Below are 19,428 nucleotides of genomic sequence, written 5' to 3'. Positions count from 1 at the left end.
TTTTTTGAGATTGAGTACAGTTCATTCATTATTTCTCCCCATTCACTTAAATTTTCCCAAACCCACAAGGCAGAGGAATTGAACACTGCCTATGAAATCAAACGCCATGTTGTCCATGGGAAAGCTACCCTGACTGTTTCCAGTCCTGTCTTACAGACATCTGGCTGCTGAGTACTTTTTCCACCTCTCCACCCTGCAGAGTAGCTCATGAGGTTTACCTTCTGTAGCTTTACTGCGGGATCCCTGGAGATTGTCTCCAAGGTACCAGGCTCCTAACGACTCCTAATTCAGTTCCAGCCTGTGCTTTCCCCGTGGAGCTCTCTACTTAGGCAGCATCCCCACCTGATTCTCCGAAACCTGAAGCTTTCTTCCACGGTGCTTAAGTATGACTGCGAGAAGAACCCATTTCAATGCGATTGCTGTGAACATCTGTTCACGGCTTGGCAAAAGGGAAAGTTCGTGAACTCTCAGAAAGCTCAGCGATAGAGTGGATAGAATTAGCCTGGAAATAAACAAAGCCGAGCTAGACAAAAAGTCAGTTTTAAAATGGAGATGTAAAAATATTTATTTTAACATTATGTTTACCGTATTTTCAGGTTAATGAAAGGAATTCTCGGTGAATAAAATATTTGGGAGCCTCCTGTCTCTGAGGGCAATGCATGTCCTTTGGGTCAACACTTTCAGTCCAGATGTAGAGGTGCCTAAGGGTCTATTCTGGGGCCCACAGGGTGTGACTTGCTGTTAGCTTACTGTCCGTGCTGTTGCAACTAAACTTCCAATTCTAGCCACTCTTTTCTTTTCTTTTCCTTTTGTCTTCTCTATTTTCTTTGCAGAAGACCATCAGATGAATTGTCACAGTACTCGGATCATGCAAGACACAGAAAAGGATGACAACAATAACGACGAGTACGATAACTATGATGAACTGGTGGCCAAGTCATTGCTGAATCTCGGCAAAATCGCCGAGGATGCAGCCTACCGGGCCAGGACGGAGTCAGAGATGAACAGCAACACGTCCCACAGCCTGGAGGACGACAGCGACAAGAACGAAAACCTAGGCCGGAAGAGCGAGTTGAGCCTAGACTTGGACAGTGACGTGGTCCGGGAAACGGTGGATTCCCTCAAACTGCTGGCCCAAGGGCACGGCGTCGTGCTCTCCGAGAATATGGGTGACAGGGGCTACGGGGACAGCGGCATGTCGCAGCAGGACGGCAGGAACATGAACTACGTCATGCTGGGCAAGCCCCTGAACAACGGGTTGGTGGACAAGATGGTGGAGGAGAGCGACGAGGAGGTTTGCCTGAGCAGCCTGGAGTGTCTACGCAACCAGTGCTTCGACCTGGCCAGGAAGCTGAGCGAGACCAACCCGCAGGAGCGCAGCCAGCCGGCCACCATGGGTGTCCGCCAGCACGGCCGGCCGGAGGACGACTTCCCGGGCAGGACGCCCGACAGGAACTACTCAGATATGATGAACCTCATGCGGCTCGAGGAGCAGTTGAGCCCCAGGTCTAGAACGTTCTCCAGCTGTGCAAAGGAGGACGGGTGTCACGAGAGAGATGATGACACCACCTCTGTGAACTCGGACAGGTCCGAGGAGGTGTTTGACATGACCAAGGGCAACCTGACCCTGCTGGAGAAAGCGATTGCTTTGGAAACTGAAAGAGCAAAGGCCATGAGGGAGAAGATGGCCATGGATGCCGGGAGGAGGGACAATGTGAGGTCATACGAGGATCAGTCTCCGAGACAGCTTCCCGGGGAGGACAGGAAGCCTAAATCGAGTGACAGCCATGTCAAAAAGCCATACTATGGTAAAGGTAATATTTCTACCTAACGTAAGTTGCCTCATGAAAGCATGGGCCTCGTAAAATATGTTGCTGATAGCCTGCAACTAAAATATGAGTCCCACTAAAATTTGATCTCTGATGCAAATCTCTAGAGTCGGTTCAGAATTCCATTTTGTGACGATGTTTCTGCAGAGCTAATAAATGTGTGTCTGAGAAATACATAAAGCAGCTCAATGTCCTATTATTAGAGCAGATGACTGCTATGCCATTTAGCAGGAAAACTCATTTTCCTTGAAAAGGCAGAGCCAGGGCACCAATATGTGCAGAAAATATTAGAGCGAACCTGCACTGTTCCAAGTGAACCGTACTGGGTACTGGACAGAAAAGATTTAGGCCACCTTTAGAAGGTGAGAGCTGAAAGCATTTGCTCCATCAATTGGATTGAGTAGGTGACATCATGATTTATAAAATGATCATCCAGCAATAGTTATTGTTGAAACAGCCCCCATAGCAAACACCCCCCCCCAATAGGAATTGACCAGCAGCAGATGACCGATGACATAAAATAAGGCCAGCGACAGCACATTAATTATCTAAGATAGTCAGGTAATGGAAACATTTGCTATGCAAAGCGTGACACTGTCTCAGCTGCAATCAATAGCAATTTCTGTAGTGTGTTCCCCATTCCTTCCTTGCATTGTGGAAGCAGTGATGGTCCCTTTCTCAACATGATTCGTTCTAGAACACCCAAAACTATACCAGGTGATAGCTTTCACTCAGTTTTCCTTGATGAAATTTGTGGGCATGTGTCTGCCTATACCTGTCTATTTACCTCTATGCATGTATATTATGCATTTATATATAGTAATGTGTCATAGACATACCCCAACCTCAATGAATAACTTGGTGTTTGCGGCACAGACTTTGTGTTTGTGTTTCCTCCTGCGTGAGGAAGTTCAGGATGCAACTTGGCTTAGCAGCCCAGCTCTGCCAACACCTCGCTCACAAGTTTCTTTCAGAACTGAGCCAGTTGCAGTCTCAAGAATGACACTGGCAGATCCTTACCTCCTTCTGTATCAGCACCAGAAAAGATCTTGTTTTCTGCTTCTCATTTTATCCTCCCCTTATGAGAAGGCTGAATTACATACACCACTGCAGATGCAGGAAGGAGGTGGAGGAAGTTAGTTTGAAAAGCGGGTGCTGTGTAAAGCTCAAATGATGAGAACCACAGCGCTTTTCTGCTGTGACATGGGTATGGACTCTCCTCTCAATGTATGCACATCACATCTATGGCAAGGCAGGCACTGTTATCCCCAAAGCCAAACCAAGGATGAACCCTGGCCAGAGCTCCATAGAGAACTGGTTAGCGGATGTCTGGGTGTTCATAGCCTCATCAGCCACTGAGGTGGACAGTAGGCCACTGAAGGCATGGGATAGGAGAAAAGGACTTTTTGGTTTTTTAAGGAAATAGATTCTGTAGATCAGTGGAAATTTCAGGTTTGCTTTGGACATTTTAAGGTCTATGATAATTAGCACATACATATTAAATTACAGAGGTGCCGTTGTTACCAGAGTGTGCTCAGCCAATCTATTAGAAGGGTTTAGTTGGATGGTTGAGGCTCATTCAAAAGGCAAGCGTTTTTAGGAAGAAACAGTGCCCTTAGCTCCAGTGCCTGCTTGGTCGTGTGCATGGATCTAGGCTTACGCATTAGGGTGACATTTTGGTGATTCTCTGAGTGGAGCTCCAACGTGGAGAGCTGGCATGTTACTCTGTGTGGTTGTGGAAGTTGATTCGGCTTACACATTCTGCGTCACCATGGCTTCTTTAGTTCCTATAAATTCAGCTGCTTGTTGCAAATCTGAACTCTTTTTGTTGTGGTGGTGCTTGGCTTTTTTTTTTTCAAGAATGCAATTCAAACCACTGACTTCCCCTGAATATATGGAGGACATACACAACTGAGATGTGATTTATTCCTGAATTTTTTCCCTCAAAGTTGAAGACACTGATTTCTGCTTCTTCCAGTTTTTCCAGATTTCTACCTCTGACCGAAGTTATGTTCATTTTCTATCAACATTTTCAGTATCATTCCAAGTTTCTTTTGAATGTGTCTGTAGTTATATTCAGAAACAAATAAATAAAGCTGGACAAGGCCAAGAAAGCAGAACCAAGAGGCTAAGGCTCCCTTTTCAAAGGAAAAAAAATCATCTGTTCATATCTCGTCCTATAACCAAGGGACAATTCCTGCACCCACCCAGCATGTCACCCTTCTCATTACAGGTGACAAAACAGGGCTGGAGATGTAACTCCATGATGTAGTGCTTTTCAGGAAATTCAGGATTTCATGCATCAAGAGGAGACCTTACCTGTCTGTGTTAGCTTCCAACACCTGAAGTATTTTTGAGTCACATTGTTTTTCTAAAAATCTGTACATTTCCCAAAACATTTGCAGAATCTATGAACACTATATAATTTGGGAGAAATTGTAAATGTCCTGTTGAAATAATCATGGCTAATAAGAATCATAACTTCACATTTTTACCTGTGGCAACTCCTGTGCATGTAGTTTCACGTCTCTTCTCTCTAGTTTGTGACTTTCAAGTGATTGGTACTTTCCTTTGAAACTGTTACTTTGCACTTTCTACTCTAGATTTACATTGCTTGGATTATACCAGTGCGATTAGGAAATTACTCAGTAGGTAGCAAAATGCTAGACTTCCCACTTGCATGCATAAGAGAGACCCCCCCAAAGATGATTAGACACTGAGGTCACACCACATACTTTTGGATTTGCGACAGTGACTTTGGCCCTGTGACTCACCCACAGTGGCCCAGAGAGTGAATGGCAGTGGTGTGAAGGACGTGTGCCTGAGAGAACGTGCCCTGCCTCGGGAGACACCTGCACGTGACACATGACAGGCACACTGTGTAGAATAAAAGGAGAAGGAAAGTGTCTTTTATAGGAACATAACAACATTTATAAATCTTTGTGGGTCCTTGTCTACTTCAAGTTCACATAAATGACTTGAGAAGAAAGTCCGTGAGAGTTCAAACATTTCAATACCAAACTTTGTTTCTTGCTGTCAGTGAATTCTCAGCCAACAGTAAAACATGCGTTTTCTAACAATCATGATTGGCTTGATGAATGAGATTATCCATGTAAAAAGAATTAAACCGCTAAAGAAAAGTTAACTCTTGCATTCTGGACTGAATGACAGTAGCTTCCTCATCTCCTGGTAACCTGAGCAACTGGTTTTCAAACTGGCTCAGAAACATAGGTTGTGCTTAGATTGACTCTTTGGTCTGAGAGTGACCTCAAGAATACTTTCTGGAGTTTTCCTATGGTACCATTATGAACTGGGTCAATTCTGGGTGTAGAATTAATTTTATTAGCCATGTCATTACATTTCTGGCATCTAGCATTGAAATACGGAACAAATGTCTGCTTTAATCAGCCCTCCACTGGTACTGCCTAGAAGCCGGCAGGGCTCTAGAAAAGCACTACCTCTTAATTGGATGTGTGCATGCCCAGCATTACACGAGCTTTCCTCGGGTTCCAAGTACAGACGAAGAAATCAAAACAAATGGTTGCTCCAGCGGCTTCTGAAGCATTTTCGAATGCCCATCACCCTGCCAGGTGGGAGTCCACCCTCTCGGTCATCTGCTTACAGTGCCTTCTGAGAGTTCAGCTTATTTTCTGTGAAGTGCTGAATTGCAATGCTAAGAGCCAGGGTTGTTTAACTCCAAGAGCAAAGTTCAATGCCAGTCAAATTTTGTGAGCTTGTAGTATTTACAACCAGAGCTCTCAATAAGGAGAAATCCAGCTGAAGAGCCTGGGAGAGGGGATCACTCTCAGGTTGAATTTCACAGAGAAATTGCGGAGTGATCACCACATAGAGTTTTGATCTCTGAGAAGGCCACTGCCCATCATCGTTGACATTGATTTCTTTGGGCAACATAGCTTATCATGTAACACACGGGAAGCCAGTTAACCAAGAGTTAAGGTTAGGGGGAGATGTTTTGGGGTTTGGGGTTTTTTTTATTTTTATTGTCTTTTTACTTTAGGATAAAAACAAATACTTTCTGATTCCTGTGACATTGTATATAAGGTTGAAAAAGTCACCTCCCTACCTAAAAAAGTACCTCCACAAAATTCTCCTGTCCCTGCCTGTCCCCTGACACCTACTTTATTTCTTTCTAGAGCAAAGGTTTCTTCTGATTGTTGAAATGATCACATTTGTCTTCAGCTGGTAAACATTCATTCTCTTGGCAACTGTTGTCACTTTTAGATCCCTCAAGAACAGAAAAGAAAGAGAGCAAGTGTCCAACCCCCGGGTGTGATGGAACCGGCCATGTGACCGGGCTGTACCCGCATCACCGCAGTCTGTCCGGATGCCCGCACAAAGATAGGGTCCCTCCAGAAAGTAAGTCCACCTCGGGAGTGCGGCCCTGTGGGTGTGTCTGTGTCATCCCTCTTACCTGACTTCATTTTCCATCGTGCAGCCCCTCCCACCCGTGACAGCCAGCTCCCCGGGAAGCAGGGAGCTCTGCTCACCTTCCCCACCCCATGATTTCTGGGGACCCTGAAGGCCATCTCCCTGCAGCAAGATTCCCAGACCCCTCCGGGTCCTATCCCGACCTCAGTCCTGCTTGATCTGTGACCTCAGGCAGGCCCCATCTGTCCTCACAAACTGCAGAATCTAACTACACAGGCTTTAAGATCCCGCCCAGCACTGACCCGCTGTGATCCCCAAGGGAAGGGACCCTGATACACATGGTGCCCAAATATCTGGATTCCTATGTCTCATCCCATGAGCGTCACAGGGGTCTGGCTCCACTTCTTGAGGAAAATCTGTTTATGTCACTAGGGGTCCCCCATTTCCACGCTAGAGACTCTTTACATAAGTAGGTTGAAATCAGGAGGTTTTGGTCTTACACATTCTTTTTCATACTTATGTTCCAATCAAATCAAATGAATCTAAGGGGGGAAAAAGAGAAATTCTTGTGGAACAGAAATGATACACACCTTTTTTGTTGTGTGTCTTTCTTTTGGCAATAAAATATGCCAATGACATGTTGTCACTTAGAAATGGCAGCTCAGAAAAACAGCATATTTTCAAAAATGAGCAAGTTTTAAGATGCTGGTTTGGAGGCCTGAGGCACCTGGAGGCATTTCCTCTTATCTGAGACAGTTCCCAGCGGGAGATACAGATAGCCTGCAACATGGCCAGATGACCATTTGGTGATCAAGAACTCTCACTGACCATCCCATTCAAATGGGGGAAATTCTTGAGAAGCCAATCTCAGTTAGAGCAGAGAACATTCTTGGCAGAATGGGAGGCGTAGGAAGCAAGCCTGCTGAGCACCCTTGGGTGAAACACTTTCAGAAGCAAACGGGCTCCAAGTTTCTAAAAAGAAAGTCTAATGAGCTCGGCTTCCTGTCTCTGTCCTCAGAACAAACCGGAAGCATTGTGCAAATGAACATACTCATGTGTGGCCACAATCCCGTGTGTTACATGAGCAAGGAGGCAGCATGGTTTACCGCGGCAGCTTCCACGTGCTGAGCACACACTTGGGTCAGAGCTTGGCTCGTGCCCGCAAGCACTAACCCACCCAGGTGCCCGTTACCCTGCACGGTAACATGGGCCCCGCTTTCCGGGAGAAGGAAACGGGGAGCAGGGACTCCTCCTCCTTCTCTTCCAGGGATCAGCACTGCGGCTGGCAAACTGGGGGCGCTGGTGTTTTTCCAGGGACTCTGAGCAGGTATTGACTGGCCTAAGCGATTGCTGAGCTGAGCTGTGACACCAGACCTGACTCCTGGGCCCACGGATCCCCGCTGAAACCTGGCTGGGCCTGGCTCTCCCTTGGTCCTGACAAGCTGTGTACCCACAGGCATCTGCACGTGCTCTGAACTTTGCATCTGCCATCTATAAAGGGAGGTGCTAAGGCTGACATCTAGTGCCTTTAAGAAGAAAGTTTTTTCCAGGCATGGTGCCACGCACCTATGAATCTCAGCATTCTGGGAGACTGAGACCAGAGGATGGTAAATTGGAGCCCAGCCTGGACAATTTAGTGACTTTGTGAGACCCTGCTTCAAAATGAAAAAGGGCTGGAGGAGTAGCTCGGTGCAAAGGCCCTGGGTCCAATCCCCGTACACTTCCAGAAGGAAGGAAGGAGACAGACAGATAGACAGACAGGAGTTTTATTTTCTTCAGTTTGTATATTTTCATCTTAAAGGGTGAGGAATTCTCGTGACTTTGTATTATCACAGGAAAAGCCCAAATGTAGAGGAAAGCTGGGCTGTATTCTGATAAGTGACAGATCACACCTCTCCCCACCCTGGGGAGACCACACATAGTGTCACCTTAGCAGTAGGGCAGGATGTGGGATTCCCACCTAGGACCACTCACCCCATCTTACAAACACTCCAGTGCCTCTAAAACAAACAATAGCAAACATAAAAAGAAGTGGTTCTGAGGATTCCCTCATGGATCACCCTTTATTACTATATTTAAAAAAAGGAAAAATTCCACAGTGGGCATTTTGGTTCTGGTTTTCCTGGACTGGACCCCAGCCCATCCTTCTGTCCTGCTGAGTCCTGGGCAGGGGTCCTCTGCACAGGCAGGACCAGGGATCAGATGTGGTCTGGTCCTCAGTGAATCCCCTGGCCCAGCTGGTGGCTGTGCAGCATTGGGGTCACATAGTAGTACCCTGGTCCCTGGGCCACACTCCAGCCTCCCTGTGTGACAGAGAGGCATCTAGAGGTTGTGGCTGGAGAGGCCAGCAGCTGTGGAAGGAGATGGGACAGAGCTCAAGGGTATTTTAGAGAACATTCCCAGAAGCATCCAGAGGGAGGGTAGAGGAACATCAGGGATGGAGAGACAGGAAGCCAAGAAGCAGGCCACTGTCACGGGGAACAGTGGGACGCATCTGTCTGCCTGGCTCAGCCACACACAGGAAAGTGATGCACAAGGTCCACAGAGACCCGCTGAGGTCCCTGTGCCTGCCCATCAGAGCCCGCTGTGGGCCCTGCAGGGGAGATGCCAGAGGAGTAGGGCAGCCTTGATGCCGCTCCACAGGAGCCTGAGACCCAGGCTTGAGACTGATCCTGCAGAGGCAGCATGGAGACAGGGAAGCAGCTCTGTCCCAGTGTGGATGCTCAGGGTCCGCCTCTCCACATAGCAGGAGACAGCCGCTCCCCAGCCCCACTTGGGGTCCCATAAGATCTCTAGAGCCAAGCCCAGAAGGGGTTTGCTATCACAGGAGAGACTGTGTCCAAAAAGCAGAGCATAGAGGGAAAGGAAAGATTGCGTAGATGGAGAAGAGGTGCAGTGTCAGAGGAAGGACGACAGGAAAAGAGCAAAGAGTGAAAAATGAGCAAAGCAGGGTCATCAGAAACCCCACAGAGGGAGAGAGAAGACTGCAGACTGGGGAGCTGGCCCAAAAGAGAGGGGTGCTTCTTCCCTGAGACGGACTAGTGCCTCAGTTTACCCCTGTGACCCCTCCCCAGGCCCCACCCCCACAAAAAGAGCTGCAGGGAGACTTCGTTGTTCTGATCACTATTTATTAAAAATCGGCCATCTCTAAGAACAAAGCAGGAGCTATGAGAGGTCTAAGGATAAAAGCAAGTCTAGCCTGGAGATGCACACCTGTAATCCCAGCACTCTGGGAGGCTGATGCAGGAGGATACCATGTTCCTGCCCAGCCTAGGCAACTCATTGACAGAGCAAGACCCTGTCTCAAAACCAAATTTTAAAAAAGAAAGCTAAAAGAGAAAACCAAAATAGACTCTTCTCTTAAGACACTGACCAGTGGTGAGGCTGTTCTGTGTGAACCGCGGTGATGGGAGCAGCGTGTGCATGGGGCCTGCAGAGGTCGGGGGCAGAGAGATGGCTGGAGAAAGGCAGAGCAGTAACAGGAAATAGATGTCCCGAGAGTGGCAGACTTGGCGTGGAGCATTTCCCTGATCACCTGGCCTTAGGCACACCTTGCCAGCAGGGATTGTGGCCACTGGTGGCCTCCAGAGTCTGCAGCCAGCCCACTCAGCAGAGTGGAGCACCCTGCTGGTGGGGCCGGCACTGGGTCCGCTGTCTCCCAGGACTTCTGCCCCAAAGGCTCGCTGATCCAGAGTAGCAAGTAGACACGAGTACACCAGGACATCCTGGCACAGCTGGTCAGTTCCCACCACTGCCCCCCAAGGACAGCAGGCAGTGATTTCAGGCTGCAGAGACAGTCCCTGCTGTCTACCCCCACACACACACCTTGTTGATTTTCTGAAAGAAAATGCAGAGCTCACACCGCTCCAGCTCCTACCTAGAGCAGAATAAAGCGTTTCCTAAATGTAAAATCATCTTAGTGCAGTTCATGTACAAATAAGGTTTGGGCTTTCCGTTAGCACCTGCTCACCACACTTTCCTACCACTGTGTGTTCTCACAGTGTTTTTGAGACACCACTAATCGGTGTCCGGGGCTGGAACACTCGGGAGGCCTTGCCTGCCTGGCCCGCGTGGACCTACCCGGCTCTGGTGAACTCTGTGACACCCACACCCCCTCCCAGCACACCCCACTTAGCATGCTGATCAGAGTGTGATGGAACCAGCCTTCTCTGCCTCCCCACGTGTGTCTTCCTGACCATACCCATCCCAGATGTTCGTAGGACTGTGTCTGTCGTGAACGCACCCAGCCTCTGTCGAGATGATTGCAGATTCTTTTGTGCTGACCACTTCTCCATTGTAACGCTGGGATGTTTTCTTTGCCTCTCCTTGTCAAGTTCTTGCCATGCATGAAAATGTTCTCAAGTGTCCCACTCCAGGCTGCACAGGGCGAGGGCATGTGAATAGCAACAGAAACTCTCACCGAAGGTAAGCAACACTCCACTGGTTGCCACCCACCCCACGGGACCCCCTCGTTGCCCATGGAGATAGATAACCTCCGCATATTACACCTAAGGGATTTAGAGTGCAGCCACGTAGTATGGGGAGGTCAAGGTTTAGATGCCCTTTTTGTGCATTAGACTTCCTTGGTCATATCCCTGGCTCTGTCATAAGGGGGTCACTGCCCCTCTTGGGGCACCGTGCTGGGTGCAGATCTCAGTTAGAACCTGGGACCACTTACAAGAACTGGGCCATCTTCCTCCAGGGCAGAAGGGGCCACGCTGCTCTGATATGTAGATGCATGGCCAGAATCCTAGAAGTGTGTCTGCCCTTGACTATCGAATCCCCAGGCTACCAGGATGGACATTGCTAAAATACTAGCAGGTGTCCCAAAGTGCCGGTCAGGCCTGATTTGGGATCACTTTTACTGAGCTACTGCTGTCCACACACATGTTCAGAATCACTCTTGGGATCATGACAAATCCCGGTTCTCTCTCCCTGTCCACTTCAGCCGTAGGAGAGACACTGTGTTCCTCCTCATATGCAGTTCCTATCAGATGCCCTTTTTTGGTAGCAGAAAAGTGATTCTGTTAACATTGGTCCTGTAGTGTATGGTTTCAGCTTCTTGCCAAATTTTATGTAAACAGAGAAAAGAGTACAGTTAGATTTTAATTTGGAGGGGTGGGGGGAGTTGGTCAACCAGATTTCTTGGGTTAGATGTAGAATGAAACCATTCGCATCCCTGGGTCCCTGTGAGGTCTTCAGATGCTTCAAGCGCAGAGGCAGGAAACCACAGAGCTGGGGCTACTCGCTCCGCTGCTTCTCGGAGCCGCAGCTCCGCAGTGCATCTCTGAGCAGCGACTGTGCGCGTGGGCTCCTGCTCCTGGGCCAGCCCAGAACTCCACGAGGACACAGCTCACACACAAAAGCCCTCATCCGAGGTAGGGCCCAACCTCAACCCTTTAGTTTCACACACACACATACACACACAAATCACACACATTTCCCTGCAACCCTGGAGATGAGTCCACATCCTGCCCCCACTCGCATTTCCCTTCTTGTGGACGACGCCAGGGCACTGGGGTGGGACGGCCCCGCCGAGTCCTGCAGGTCCATAAGTCCGCAGAATCGACTTCGAGCGCCATCTTCCGGTGCCAGGCGCTCATTACCATTCTGGGGCTCAGGCCTCCTCTCCAGAATCACAAACAAATCAGAATGGAATCAATCTCTCGCTCCCTCGCCAACCCCCTCTGCCTCCCATCTCCCACCTCCCTATTCCCCCCTCTTACCCTGCCCCCCATCCCTCCCCCGCCCCTCCCCTTCCCTCTCCCTCTCTGAAACTTTAACTGGCTTATGTCCTCCTGAACACATGCGATGTGACTTGTTCTTATACATGGTGTTGTCCTCAACACTTCCTGATGGAAACTAAGACAGAAACAGGGTGCTTCCGCTCCACTCACTTGTCTGGATGCCCTGCTCGGGTTTGGGAAGCCCTGCCCAGCTGATGGAGGGAAGGAGGTGTTGGCTGAGTGTCTGCATCAGAGTCATCGGAGACCAGACACTAAGGTCCTTTCTGTGATTGCAGCCTCTCTGGATGCCCTATTGCTGCAGCAGAGAAACTGGCAAAAGCGCAAGAAAAACACCAGAGCTGTGATGTATCTAAGTCCAACCAGGCCTCGGACCGCGTCCTCAGGTACCAAACCGGGCATGCTTTGGTGGGGGTCCACTCGTCATCGCCCCAGACACACCTTGGTGCTTTGGGCGGTCTGGGAGGTGGCCGAGCCCACCGAGGGACAGAGGGACAGAGGCAGCTGTGTGTGAGCCCTGGGCCAACTCTCCACCCTGTCGCCCGGTGCCCAGTGCAGAGTTCGCCTGAGGGAAGCAGTAGGGCAAGACTGTCTGGTTTCCTCTCCAACCTGAGAATTCATAATTCTGTGAACAGCAGATGCAGGAGCAGGGCAAATTCATCAGACGTCCCGAAACATTTAATGGGAGTTTGCAGGGGGTGACTCTGCCCTCAGGACGGGCTGCTGTGTTGAGAAGGGTCATGGTGACGAGGGCCAGCTTGCACCCATAAGGGAGCTGCCCCCGGGTTTCACCCTCCAGCACCCCAGGACACAGACAGAAGTAGATGTCACCACTGTCATTTGACACATGGGGTCCTGTGACTCACTAGGAACCACTTAGTCACAGCAGAGGGAAGCAGTCTCAGGGCCAGTGGCTGAACTCAGTATTTATATATTTTTCACTTTTTGTTTTTGAAATATGAGGGTCTTCCCACTGAGCCACATCCCCAGCCCTTTTTTATTTCTTTTAATTCTGAGACAGAGTCTCACTAAATCAGTAAATTGCCAATGCTGTGCTTGAACTCGCAATGATCCTCCTGCCTCAGCCTCCCAGAGTCCTGAGAATACAGGTGTGTCCACCATGCTTGGGTGAACAATGGGTTTTTTGAGGTTTGGAAAAGCAAGACTACTAGGGTATGTGGCGGAGAAGGGCATTCATACTCCCGTAACGTGTTCATACTCAGTGACGTGCATATTCCTGCAAATCACTGTCACCAGGCACACGCTGCATTCAGTCTTTTTATCTAGTGTCCTGGTCCCCTATACCCAACCTCCACAACCACCAGCAGAGCCACACATATACCACACATCTACACATACACATATATATATGCACATATGTTCAGGGCTGGGTTTGTGCCTTTTACAGTTAATAAGTAGACATTCTCCATAGATACAGCATTTGGCTTTGGCTAAATTGCTTCTTTGGGGTAAATCACATGAAAAAATGCACTAGGAAAACAATATATATAGTATGACTATACATGAATATATAATATTCATATTTATGTATATCCTTTGGATTCCCGTGTATTATTTCACAGTTTTCTTATAGGATCTTAACACACCAATTAAATTTCTTTCTCTTCCAATAGAAAAGGCAAAATACCTTTAGAAAACTGCAACTATCTAGTGGACCAGAAATAAAATAGAAACATCTACAGTCCTGCCATTCTGAAAGAACCCCCTGCCATTGATTTTTCTGTGGGTGCGTGTCAATAGTTTGCAGTACCTGGGTGTACCTGTCTCCTAGCTTTTCCTTAGCTGTAGCTGATTTGTTTCACAAACCTTCAGACTGACATCAAGGTTCCAGCACTTTCCTTGTCTCCTCCCAACCGACAGTTAGCTATGGGTAGCGTGGAGAAAACCCCTCCCTCCCACTGAATACCCCCAGAATGGTCATTGGCCAGAGAAAAGTTTGAAAGAAGGTGAGGAAGCATTAGCTGAAAGAACTTACTAGTTTTCTTTTGCCTACTTTGGCCAAAACAGAAGCACCCCATGTGTGGCCCATTCAGGAGTCCCCAGGAACAGGCATGGATCAGTACTGAGCTTGGACTTCATTGGGAAGCTGGTGGCAGCTTGTGACTGAGGAGCTGGCCCTGTACTGTAAATGTCACCTTGTTTGAACCCTAGACTCCACTCAGGTACCTGACCCAGAGCAGCTGCCTCTCTCTTGAATCTGTGGCTTTGTCCCCATGGCAGATGCACCGGGAAACTACACCAACACCAGTGATACCTGCATGTGTGAACAGTTACTTTTCTAAGCCTCTGGCTGGCTGGGACAGGGTCCTCAATAGAAAAAGAAAGACCCAGCCCCACTGCCCCGGGACCTAGGCAGAGCCCGTGACCAGCCTCAGGCTCGCCTAGGAGGCACTGGACGCCCGGGCAGGTGCTGGCCTTGCTCTTAGGGCTCTAGCAAGCTCTACACCCCCAGAGGTATGGTCTTTGGAGGATGGTGGTCTGTCCCAGCACTTCTGTGTCCTCCCTTATCTCATCCAATAACATGAGACAGGAAAAAAGAAAATCACACCTATGGTTATTAAACTGGTTAAGGTTTTCCAAAAAAATCCTTCAGTAATTTGTCCAGCAGGAAGCTAAGAACCAAGAAGAGCCTGGGGTCCTACAGCTCCGTAGGCCACATTCGTGCAGCCTCTCTCTCCCTGCTGCAGTTTATGCCCCACCCCACCCCACCCCGACTTCCACCATGACTTTGGCTTCCAAGTGACCAAGCCAGTGCCCTAGACCCAAGCCAGTCTGAGCTCCCACACCCAGAGGTGCTCTTAGCTTCCTGGTCTCTCCCCTTTTGACTCTGCAGCTTCTTTCCCACAGCGGGTCTCACCCCTGCCCTGGGTTCATGTTTAGTATTTGTTTACCTGGTCTGCACTTTTCCCCACCACTTGTATCTGGGTCGCACTCTTGATGACTCCCCGGGAGTCCTTGGAACACTTGTTCTCCAAATATCCTCCACTCCTCCCTGACCCAAGGCCACAGCCTTGTTCATGTGTACACCCACTTTGCCATAAATGCCTCCAAGACAGACAGACAAGCAACTGTCACATCATTCTATTGCTTCATCCAGAAGTGAATAGGGTACATTAATGAAGTTTAAATAAGTAGGCTACGAATTTGATATTATAAAGGTGGCATAGATGTGCCCCTAGAAAGAGAAAGACCCAGCCCCCACGGATGACTGACTCTCCCATTTGAAAGATTCAGTTATAAGCCTGGTGTGTTGGCACACACCTGTCGTCCCAGCACTCAGGAGGCTGAGACAGGAGAATCACTGCAAGTTTGAGATTAACCTGAGCTACGTAGTAAGTTCAAGGCCAGCTTCAACTATACAGGGAGTCTGTGTTTCCAAAAATAAATAAATAAACATAATTCAGCTATAAAAATTTTGCAACTGCTCAAAAAAACTTATAAAATATACAAGTATAAACTTATAAAATAGCCAGCAAAGAAATAGATTGTGTACATAAATGTATATTGTTATAATTTATAGAATTTTAAAAATTATGAAAGAGAATAGTTTAGTATCACATTCACAGATTTAATATCACACTGTTATTAAACCGTAAGCAACAAAAAGTAAAATTAAATGTTATGTATGTAAATTGTAAAATACGTAAAAATTTTAATTCTATTTACATAAATAATAAATGCATTAAAGTAACCAGAAAAGAAACTCCAAAATCTTAGCAGCTTTTAATCTCAGAAAAAAATAGGGGTGATTTTTAATAGTTTTCATATTGTCTTCTAGCTTTAAGTAAAGCAAGCATTACTTTGATAATCATAAAAAGCAAAACAATCATTTTAAAGCTTTTATGCCCAGGGTGGGTATGGACAGTCTGTGTGTTCAGAGATGCACAGAAAAAATGCATTTACCCAGATTTGCAGCAGTCCCAGAGGAAAATGACTTTGGGAAGGAACAGTCTGGATCCTCCAGGGTCACCGCCTTGGGGTCCCCAGGCAGGATGGACCTTAGACCTCCTGCTCCACAGTACCCAGCACACTACGGGGATCCTACTTGGCTTCAATCCCTCCCTTGTTCTCAAGGCACAGCAGGGTGTCCGGATCAGGTACCACTGATCAAGAAATAGGATCTCACTGGATGTGGTAGCACAAGCCTGTCATCCTTTCACTCGGGGAGGCTGAGGCAGGAGGATGATAAGTTCGAACCCAGCCTGGGCAACTTAGTGACCTAGCAGAGCCTGTCTCAAAAAAGAAAAAAGTGATGTAGCTCAGTGGAAAGGTCCTGGGTTTAATCTCCAACGCATCAAAAACAGTGCAAAAAGATAAAGAAACAGAATCTTACTCAAAAAGGATCTGTCTTTCACAAATGGACCATGAGCCCATCTCTTGTGCCTGGGTTCACACATGCAGTTTTTCAGTCTTTGTTTATTTTTAATAAATCTTGTATACTTCATAAAGAGAGAATTATGAGGCTGTCCTTGAACTTCAGGTGTTTTTTTTTTTTTTTTTGGTAGTAGTTACAGTGTTTTTAAGAAAGGACGCTTATAAAAAATTTTTTGAAAAAGAAAGGATGATTATGTGAAGACACAAGCATTTTTCTGCACATTTTTCCTTGCAAAAGTTAACAGTGAGTAAGCGGCCCACAGAATCCATATTTAAAGAGCCATCTGTATCTGAGCTACCAAACAGAAGATGGGGAAAAGGGAACCCTCAGCACGACTTCTAAATCTACAGCGATTTCAGAGGAAAACTCTTAGGAATGGTGCTCCCAGGAAGCCGGGAAGGAAAAATCCAGGGCTCCTCTATTTTAACATTGTATCCTAAAGTGTAAACCAAATGGCTAGTAGGTAAAAATATGGGAAGCAAATACAAATACATGGCAAAATGCTTTCCTACCATCCCATGTTAGAGCCCGGCCAGATAAACCATGGTACGCTTTTGTCCCTCTGTGTCCCTAAGATTATTTCTCTATTGCTTGGTTCTCTATTATTGCTGCTATTTTCAGTATGAATGATTGAACCCAGGGCCTTCGCACTGAGCTGCTTTCCCAACCTTGCCCCTGACTTTTTTTCTTTGTTATTTTGAGGTGGGGTCTCACTAAATTGCTAAATTACTCAGGTTGGGCTTAAATTTGAGATCCTCCTGCCTCAGCCTCCTAGAGTGGCAGGATGACAGCTGTGCCGCACCCAGGCAAGGCACATTTCTATTTAGCTCACGTTATTTGCGTGTGATTCTGTAAACCTCTATAACCAGTGCAAAGAGAATACCTGGCTCTCCGAGTCTCTCCAAGCTTGGCTCTTCTGTTGCCATGAGGCCCACTATTTCCTTTAGGAGACAGGGAAAGAAAGAGGTGTATTTGAAGTACTTGTGTCTCGTTTTTTTCACCTCCAATGGTGGTTGTGGGCTATAAAATGCAAGCACGTTTGGTCTTGTCTCAGAAAAAGGAAGGTGTTTCGGTGAAAGGTCCTGATGTCTCGGCACACTTAAGAACCCGGTGTGCTGGTGTGGACATGCATCACACTGGGTGTACCGTGGGAGGGTGGGGCAAGCCATTGTTCGCTATCTCGTCTGTTCCAGGCCAATGTGCTTTGTGAAGCAGCTGGAAATTCCCCAGTACGGCTACAGAAACAACGTCCCCACCACCACGCCGCGCTCCAACCTGGCCAAAGAGCTTGAGAAATACTCCAAGACTTCCTTCGAGTACAACAGCTTCGACAGCCACACTTATGGCAAGAGAGCCATAGCTCCCAAGGTGCAAACCAGGGACATGTCCCCCAAAGGATATGATGACGGTAGGAGGTGCATACTCTTATACATGAGACACAGTTCCGTTCATGTTGTTATTGTGTCGATGCGTGTCCCGCACACCGGCCCAGCATGCGGGGCCACGCGGGGTAGGTGGATGGGGAGGTGGGGACAGTGCTCTGCGTTGATGTCCAAGCGACCCATACATTCTGGCTGCGTTGGAGGCATGGATTGAAGCCATCAGCTCACTATGCACTGTGAGCAGGGGAGACAATGGCCTCCTCTTTGTAATTTCAGGGAAAGCAGTTCTGGGTTCTCGTAATAAGTCCGCAGCGCACACCTCTGTTCCCCTGGGGTGCATGTTGGAATCACCTGGGAGATGGTTTTTCTCACACCTGAACACCCAGGCTGCACCCACACAGACCAAGCGGGGACTTTTGGGGCATCCCCACTAAGACGTTTCCAGTGGCTCTGCTGCACGGCCTGGGTCTGTACCTATACCTGGCCGGCCTCTGTGCAAGCCAGGACCTAGGAACCTCCCTATCTGGGAAGAGAGGAGAGAAAAGACCCACCAGGTATGCAGCCACCTGGCTCTGGTGTCACCAGGTCCCTTGCTACTGTCCCAATACAGATGCAGCAAGTAACCTTCCACTTGGTGCCCAGGACAAAGTGGCCACTTTCCCCTTCAGCCCCTCTTGGTCCACTGCTAGGTGTAAATAGTGACACTCATCCCTCAGCTAACTTGATGAGTAGTTTATCACCAGGGCAAAGACTGTGTTTACCTCATCCCATGGCTGCTTCAGCTTCCAGGGTAGATAGGTATACATTTGGCCACCAAATTCTATCTGTTAGACTTGAGGTTTGAAAAATTCGTATGATCTAAAAGTTGAATCTTAATGCAGAAGGAAAGAGATTAGTTTTAGAGATTTTAGGAGCTCCTCTCTGAAAAAAGCTATTTCATTAAAATCACATGCATACACATGAAAAAATATATATCTAAACTGAATGCTTAGGAAATTCAAAAGGCTTTCAGGATTCCACAGGAACTGTAGGCCTCCCTGAGCTGTGTTACTTCTGTCTAATAACAATTCGTTTTGTATAGTGAATGTAATTTATTATTTCTTTGGTGTGTCACATATTGATCGTCCTTGTGTATCAATTCTTGGATATTCAGAAGCATAGGGTGGACAAAGAGGAATGGCTGTAGGATATAATAGAAATGATTACTTTTCTCTTATTTGGCTACTTGGCAATACTTATGTGCTAGTTGAAGATTTTACTGTTGCTTTGCTCCTTCAGTGGCAGGAGAAGGGTCCATAGGAAAGGAAGATTCTGTTGATATAATTTCCAGTTCATGGGCCTCTCACAGTGATTCCATCCATTCCTTCTTTAGATGTTCCTTCTGTGTGGCCTGAATTCTTTAACCTTATTGTATAGTTGGAGTCCCACCTTAGAAGCCAAGGGGACTCCAGGTAAGGTGGCAGTGGGTGGAGCCCATCGCAGGGCTGCTACGCTTTGGGCCGTTAAGGGCTACGGAGGACATTGGGCCACTCTGTGTAGCCTGTGCATAGCTTGGTGTCTGCCTCGGGCATCTCACTGGAGAAGGTCTGCTCCTCCTGCTAAACAATGAGTTCCTGGCAGATCGGAAACGCCGTCCTAGAGCCCCAAATCCCTCTGCAGAGCAGGCCAGACAGAAGGTGGCTATGCCA

At 47.8% G+C, this 19,428-nt stretch overlaps 1 protein-coding gene across 24 annotated transcripts in view; it reads left to right on the top strand.

The window, feature by feature from the left end:
* Positions 1 to 19,428, top strand: part of Myt1l (myelin transcription factor 1 like) — a 392,867-nt gene that overhangs the window by 305,950 nt on the left and 67,489 nt on the right. For 19 of the 24 annotated variants that reach the window (XM_063254402.1, XM_063254394.1, XM_063254398.1 and 16 more), the window contains 5 exons: positions 834 to 1,814; positions 6,072 to 6,206; positions 10,553 to 10,643; positions 12,241 to 12,348; positions 17,552 to 17,766. In XM_063254402.1, coding sequence (XP_063110472.1) covers positions 834 to 1,814; positions 6,072 to 6,206; positions 10,553 to 10,643; positions 12,241 to 12,348; positions 17,552 to 17,766 — 1,530 coding nt within the window. The remainder of the gene's footprint in view (positions 1 to 833; positions 1,815 to 6,071; positions 6,207 to 10,552; positions 10,644 to 12,240; positions 12,349 to 17,551; positions 17,767 to 19,428) is intronic. The other 5 variants (XM_063254404.1, XM_063254411.1, XM_063254407.1 and 2 more) reach the window with 1 other exon arrangement.

The sequence above is a fragment of the Cavia porcellus genome, unplaced genomic scaffold (genome assembly GCF_034190915.1).
Source record: "Cavia porcellus strain 051 isolate PalLab524CR breed Dunkin Hartley unplaced genomic scaffold, mCavPor4.1 scaffold_8, whole genome shotgun sequence".
Taxonomy (NCBI): Eukaryota; Metazoa; Chordata; class Mammalia; order Rodentia; family Caviidae; genus Cavia; species Cavia porcellus.
This window is presented reverse-complemented; position numbering and strand designations above follow the sequence as displayed.